Below are 5,971 nucleotides of genomic sequence, written 5' to 3' on the forward strand. Positions count from 1 at the left end.
GGATGTTTACATTCTGCTTCCCCTTCTACAAAACTCTTCCATTTCATTTAAAAACTTAAAATTATTAAACTTTTTTTTTTTTTTTACATTTTTACATCATTTGACCTACAGTGATGCCATCTTAATATGCTCTGAGCTGTGTGAGCCTCTGGAGCCTCTGAGACATCAGAGTGCTGCTGGTTGGTTTGTTTGACAGACACGTATGTTTCCTACTCTCACCAGAAAGAATCCTTTACAAGGAAAACAGCACACAAGCAGCAGTGGGCAAAGATCAGGAGGCCTCAGCAGCCGGCAGGGAGAAGAACCAAGCACCTCCTGACTTCAGCAGCATCTACAGCAAAGGTCAGGACAGGAAGCTACACCAGCCTCAGCTGGGCCTCTGACCAGGCTGCTCAGGGTCCTCACATGTATAGATACTAAGATGTTCACCTGGGGCCTCAGTGTTCTCCTATGGTGTGTGTGTGTGTGTGTGTGTTACAGACCTGCTCCCAGCAGCAGGAGGTGAGGAGGTAACTAGAGGGTTCTTAGAGGAGGTGGTGAACATTCTGCTGGGTTACATCTGCAAGTCAAGTCAAAGGAGCTCCAAGGTTCCCATGCACTACAAACAACTCTGACTCATAAGAATAAAGAATAAAGTTGTAATATTTCAATAAAGAAGCTGCCATGAGCCTGGAGCTCCTCTGTGAGTCCAGGCTCAGCCCGGTGGAGGTCTGAGTGTGACCTGCTGACCCCGTCCTCGTGTTCTTCAGGTCCTGGACTTCCACCACCCTCACCAGCTGAAGGAGGGACTGGAGGGCTTTAGTCTGGACCTGTCGGACCAGCCGGAGACACTGGAGCAGATCCTGGTGGACTGTAGAGACACACTCAAGTACAGTGTCAAAACAGGTGTGTGTGTGTGTGGTGTCCAAGCAGCTGGTGGAGGAATCAGATAAGCTGTCTACGCTCCAGAATTCTACGCTCCAGAATTCACTCTCTCTCTCTCTCTCTCTCTCTCTCTCTCTCTCTCTCTCTCTCTCTCTCTCTCTCTCTCTCTCTCTCTCTCTCTCTCCCCAGGTCATCCCCGCTTCTTCAACCAGCTGTCCTCAGGTCTGGATGTGGTTGGTGTAGCAGGAGAGTGGCTGACCTCCACAGCCAACACCAACATGTGAGCCCTTCTTTTCATAGCTGCATCACTGCTGGTTGATCTTCTGCTCTGCTGGTTCACCGCTGCTTTGTTGCCATTTCTCCAGGTTCACATATGAAGTGTCGCCTGTCTTCATCCTCATGGAGGAGGTTCTACTGAGGAAGATGGAAAGCATTGTGGGGTGGTCTGATGATGAGGGAGACGGTATCTTCTGCCCAGGTAACACATGGATGGAAATGGATGATGGATGATGGCTGGATGGCTGGTTTCAGGCAGGAAGAAGGTTTTCCCGCCTGATTCAGTTTTGTGGGACGGACGTCAAACTCTCTCCTTGTGTTTGTGTTTCATCCAGGAGGATCAGTCTCTAACCTCTACAGCATTCTGGTGGCCAGACATCACTTCTTCCCAGAGGTGAAGACCAAAGGGATGGGAGCTCTGCCTCAGCTGGTCCTCTTCACCTCAGAACATGTAAACACACACACACACACACACACACAGCATTCTATAGAACTGTATGGATGCTGTTTCATTTATACTTCAAATGCAATGAAAGTCCCTTTGCTCCACACACACACACACACACACACACACACACACACACCAATGTGACCCTGAATAGCCTCTGTTGTTCTGCTCAGGGACACTATTCAGTGAAGAAGTCTGCGGCGGCTCTGGGGATGGGCACGGAGAATGTGGTGGCGGTGAAATGTGATGAAAGGTGGGCAAAGTTTGTCTATACGTGCACTTTTGTCGAGATGTTTGCTCACCTGCTTAAGCTCTGAATACTGCGGGGAGAGAAGATCAAGCATCTGTGCGTCAAGGTGGTTAGCAGGAGATTCTCACAACTAATGATCAGATGCGTCATATTTACAATAGGAAAGATAGAGTAGAGTAAGAGTAAGAGTAGAGTAGATTACAGTAGAGTGGAGTCTCCAGGTGTGTACGAGCCTTTAAAGAGGGTTAATTTTCCACAAATGAAAGATCTGACTTTGATCAATCAGGGACAAACACACGTATGCCGTCCAGGTGCCCTGCCTGAGTGTGGACACACCCACTTTTAAAGCCATTCAACCTCACCCGGTAGTTAGGGCCCCTGGAGCTGAACAAAGAAATGATGAAACATAACAAGAACAGGAAAAAGGTTCACATGAAGTCAACACAGCAAAATGATTTACTGCAGAAATGTTCAAAGCAAACCAACAAAGCAGAGTGTGTGTTCTGTCCTACAGAGGGAAGATGATTCCTGCAGAGCTCCAGGCCTCCATCAGGGCAGCCAAAGAGAAGGTAAAGAGGGAAACACACAACACTTTACAGCCTCATTCAGCAGCATGGACACTAAACAACAGAAGAAGAAGAAGTCCATGTTGTTTGACTCTGGTGCCTAGAGGGAAACTTGAAGCTTAAATATCAAAGTTTCTCTGCAGGGTTTGGTTCCGTTCTACGTGAATGCAACAGCAGGAACCACCGTGTACGGAGCCTTCGACCCGCTCAGCGCCATCGCAGACATCTGCCACACACACACACTGTGGATGCATGTGGATGTAAGCTCGCTCTCTCTCTCTCTCTCTCTCTCTCTCTCTCGCAGATATGTTCTTTGAAATATTAGAACTTTACTCTCCAGATCTCTTGATGCTCTTTGGCCCCTGTCACTCAGTCTTTGTTTCTGTGGTTTCTGCGTCTTCAGGCAGCTTGGGGCGGCGGCCTGCTGATGTCAGAGAGACACCGAATGAAACTTCAGGGCATTGAACGGTAACTGGATGATCGGGGGAATTACACCCAAACTCTTTCTCTCTGTGTGTGTGTGTGTTCCTCTGTCAGTGTGTAGATGTTCTTCTCTTCAGGTCTGTAGGCTGCTTCATGTTAGGAGTGGAGTCAGTGAGTCCATGTTCACAGTGGTGTTGTGTGTTTTGCACAGAGCTTGCTCCGTCACATGGAACCCTCACAAGATGATGGCCGTGCCTCTGCAGTGCTCTGCCATACTGGTGAAGAAGAAAGTAAGTCCATCTCATCAAACAGGTCAAACTGTTAACCAGCTGATTGTAAACTTTGCTCTGTTTACTTTGCTTCAATGAGTTTCCATCCTAAAGATCTGCTTTAAATTCAGCCGAGTCACTGTGCAGCCAATCACAGTGAAGATGTTAATGAGGTCATGCTGGAGCTTTAAGAGGAGGGAGAGGCAAGAATGATGCAACGTTTGGTAGAAATGCAGAAACAGCTAAACAAAGAAACCATGGCAGAGCGCCACCATGTGGTCAAAGCCGACGGTGACTTCAGAACCCTTCCTCCCATGTTGCTGTGTGAGTGTGGTGTGTGTGAGGGTCTCTGGCCTCATCAGCAGGGTGTGTAGGGTCTCTTACAGGAGTGTAACCAGCTGGGGGCAGAGTACCTCTTCCAGACAGACAAACCCTACGATGTAACCTACGACACCGGAGACAAGAGCATCCAGTGTGGCCGACATGTGGACGTCTTCAAACTCTGGCTCATGTGGAAGGCAAAGGCAAGTTCACATCTGAATGCTAGTTTGATCGCCCCCTGGTGGACTGGATGTATCTTGACTAATGGCCAACGTGTTGTCGTTTACCTCTGAATCCTCTACAAAGCTTAATCATTGTGCTCATGTCTACTATGTTGGTCTTTGACTCTCAGGGCTCAGAGGGCTTCAGCTCCCAGATCAATAAGTGTTTAGAGAATGCAGAGTACCTTTACGATCAGCTGCAAAGGAGGTCAGACTTTGAACTGGTCCTCAAAAGCAAAGTAGGTCTGCTTCATGCTGTCACTAATCAGGTTCAGCCTTTTGTTCTTCTGCACCTCTGATCCTCTCCTCCTCCCCTGTTCCTCCAGCCCGAGCACAGTAACGTGTGTTTCTGGTACGTTCCTCCCAGTCTGAGAGGGCTGCAGCCCGGTCCGGACCGGAACGCCAGACTCCATCAGGTCAGTGGGCAGATTCATGGGCATGGAATGAGCCCAGAACACAAACATGAGCCCATCTCTGTCACACTGTTGTCGACTTGACTGAGCCTCATGCTTGGCGGCAGATTGGACCTGTTGCTTGTCTGTGCAGGTCGCTCCTCGGATCAAAGCCAGGATGATGGAGAAGGGTTCTGTTCTGATCAGCTACCAGCCTTTGGGAGCCAACGTCAATTTCTTCAGGTGTGTGTTCTCCAACCCGGCCACGCAACAGGAGGACATCCACTTCCTGCTGGAGGAGATCGCCCAGCTGGGCTGTGACCTATGAGCTGCTGGCTCACACCTTCACCACTGTGTTCTCATAGTTACAGACACAGATGTTGCTCTATATTAGCTCCTTTGGCCTGTAAGGAGAGTTTGTGAAGTTTGTTATATTTGCTGTGTTTCACTCTCTCTCTCACACACACACGAACCTGATCGAGCTGAACCGTCAACCACAAGGAAGTTAGTTCACACACACACACACACACACACACACACACACACACACACACACACACACACACACACACACACACACACACACACACACACACACACACACACACACACACACACACACACACACACACACACACACACACACACACACACACACACACACACACACACACACACACACACACACACACACACACACACACACACACACACACACACACACACACACACACACACACACACACACACACACACACACCAGCTGAACCGTCAACCACAAGGAAGTTAGTTTGATGTCACACACACACACAGATGTCAGCATGTTATTCAGTCTAATCTTAATAATATAAATGTTTGATGTTAGTTGTCAGAGTTGTTGTCTTTGCACTGTGAAGCTTCTTTACTGGACGAGTTGGTTTGAAGAAGACAAGTTAATAAACGTGTTAAAGTCACAAAGACACACACTGGAGCCTCACATCAGTGTCCTCATCATTTCCCTTCAGTTTGTCTGACGAGGCGTCACGATAAACAGCATTTACTCTGATATGAGGAAACTAAACATCCAAACTCTGACATGGAAACAAAGTCTCACTCTAAACCACGGAGCAGAACACAACAACAAGTGTCACAACTGAGTGTTATGAAATAAAGATTTATTGAACATAATTATTGCTTTTTAATTTTAAATGAATAGGTTTTTTAAAATCACGTCTGATGTCGTCTCGGGTGAGAAGTCAGAATCTGGGGTTCCTTCCATTGACACCTGGAAGACACACACACCATCATCCTACAGCCATACAATACTGTGTCTGTGTCTGTGTGTGTGTACCTTGCCCTCTGCTCTTCCACTGTCTCCTGGAGTTCCTTTGCCCGTGTCCACTCAGTAAGTATCCCTCCAGCCCGTTCACCTTCTTCACATCTACCAGAAGACAGAAGCAACAACATGGATCCATTCAAAGTGAAATGACTAAACTTACAAACATAAATAAATGGAAGCCGTCCTTATGTTTGGACACAATATCCCTGAAATACAAGTAAAAATATAAATAAGAGTAAATCTAGCTTTTAAGGTTCAGTCACCTGAAAATCGGATCAGATACTTTGTGTTTGGCACCGTGGTGTTCCTCAGCTCGTCACATGAACATTTCCTCTGCTGTAGCTCAGAACACTGGACGCCACAATCCACCAATTGTCCCTTAGATGGAGACAGGGCCGCACTGTTCTGGTCCACCACTGAGGGGCACAGTTTCTCCGTTCTCAGCTCCGCCTCCTCTCCGTCCCTGAGAGCGTGGGAGCTCTTCTCCTCCTCATCGTCCAGGTTAAAGACGAGCGTCTGAGGGGAGCAGAAGCTTCTCTCCTGCTGCTTGCTTACATTGTGACATTCCTGGTTTGGGCTTCGATTAGCCTCAGGTTCAGAAGACCTGTTCATGTGCTCTTCAG

General features: G+C 47.9%; 1 protein-coding gene and 1 long non-coding RNA gene across 2 annotated transcripts in view; one reads left to right on the plus strand and one right to left on the minus strand.

Moving 5' to 3' along the window:
* gad3 (glutamate decarboxylase 3) overlaps positions 1-4,469 on the plus strand; it is a 4,697-nt gene extending 228 nt beyond the window's left edge. Inside the window, exons 2-16 of the mRNA XM_076140206.1 lie at positions 223-342; positions 481-587; positions 750-885; positions 1,054-1,144; positions 1,230-1,342; positions 1,476-1,591; positions 1,762-1,841; positions 2,353-2,407; positions 2,548-2,664; positions 2,808-2,872; positions 3,039-3,117; positions 3,471-3,620; positions 3,770-3,877; positions 3,965-4,054; positions 4,185-4,469. Of these exons, the coding sequence (XP_075996321.1) occupies positions 223-342; positions 481-587; positions 750-885; positions 1,054-1,144; positions 1,230-1,342; positions 1,476-1,591; positions 1,762-1,841; positions 2,353-2,407; positions 2,548-2,664; positions 2,808-2,872; positions 3,039-3,117; positions 3,471-3,620; positions 3,770-3,877; positions 3,965-4,054; positions 4,185-4,358 (1,601 nt within the window). The 3' untranslated portion in view covers positions 4,359-4,469. The remainder of the gene's footprint in view (positions 1-222; positions 343-480; positions 588-749; positions 886-1,053; positions 1,145-1,229; positions 1,343-1,475; positions 1,592-1,761; positions 1,842-2,352; positions 2,408-2,547; positions 2,665-2,807; positions 2,873-3,038; positions 3,118-3,470; positions 3,621-3,769; positions 3,878-3,964; positions 4,055-4,184) is intronic.
* A 772-nt stretch (positions 4,470-5,241) lies between these two features.
* On the minus strand, positions 5,242-5,707 carry LOC142990416 (uncharacterized). The gene is made up of 3 exons (XR_012960786.1): positions 5,612-5,707; positions 5,361-5,450; positions 5,242-5,294 (listed from the first exon to the last, which is right to left on the minus strand). It is a non-coding gene; the product is annotated as an uncharacterized LOC142990416 (long non-coding RNA).
* Positions 5,708-5,971: the final 264 nt, after the last annotated feature.

Source organism: Genypterus blacodes, unplaced genomic scaffold, assembly GCF_046128005.1.
Source record: "Genypterus blacodes isolate CSIRO-AG114 ecotype Tasmania unplaced genomic scaffold, CSIRO-AGI_Gbla_v1 ptg000527l_1, whole genome shotgun sequence".
NCBI classification, from domain to species: Eukaryota; Metazoa; Chordata; class Actinopteri; order Ophidiiformes; family Ophidiidae; genus Genypterus; species Genypterus blacodes.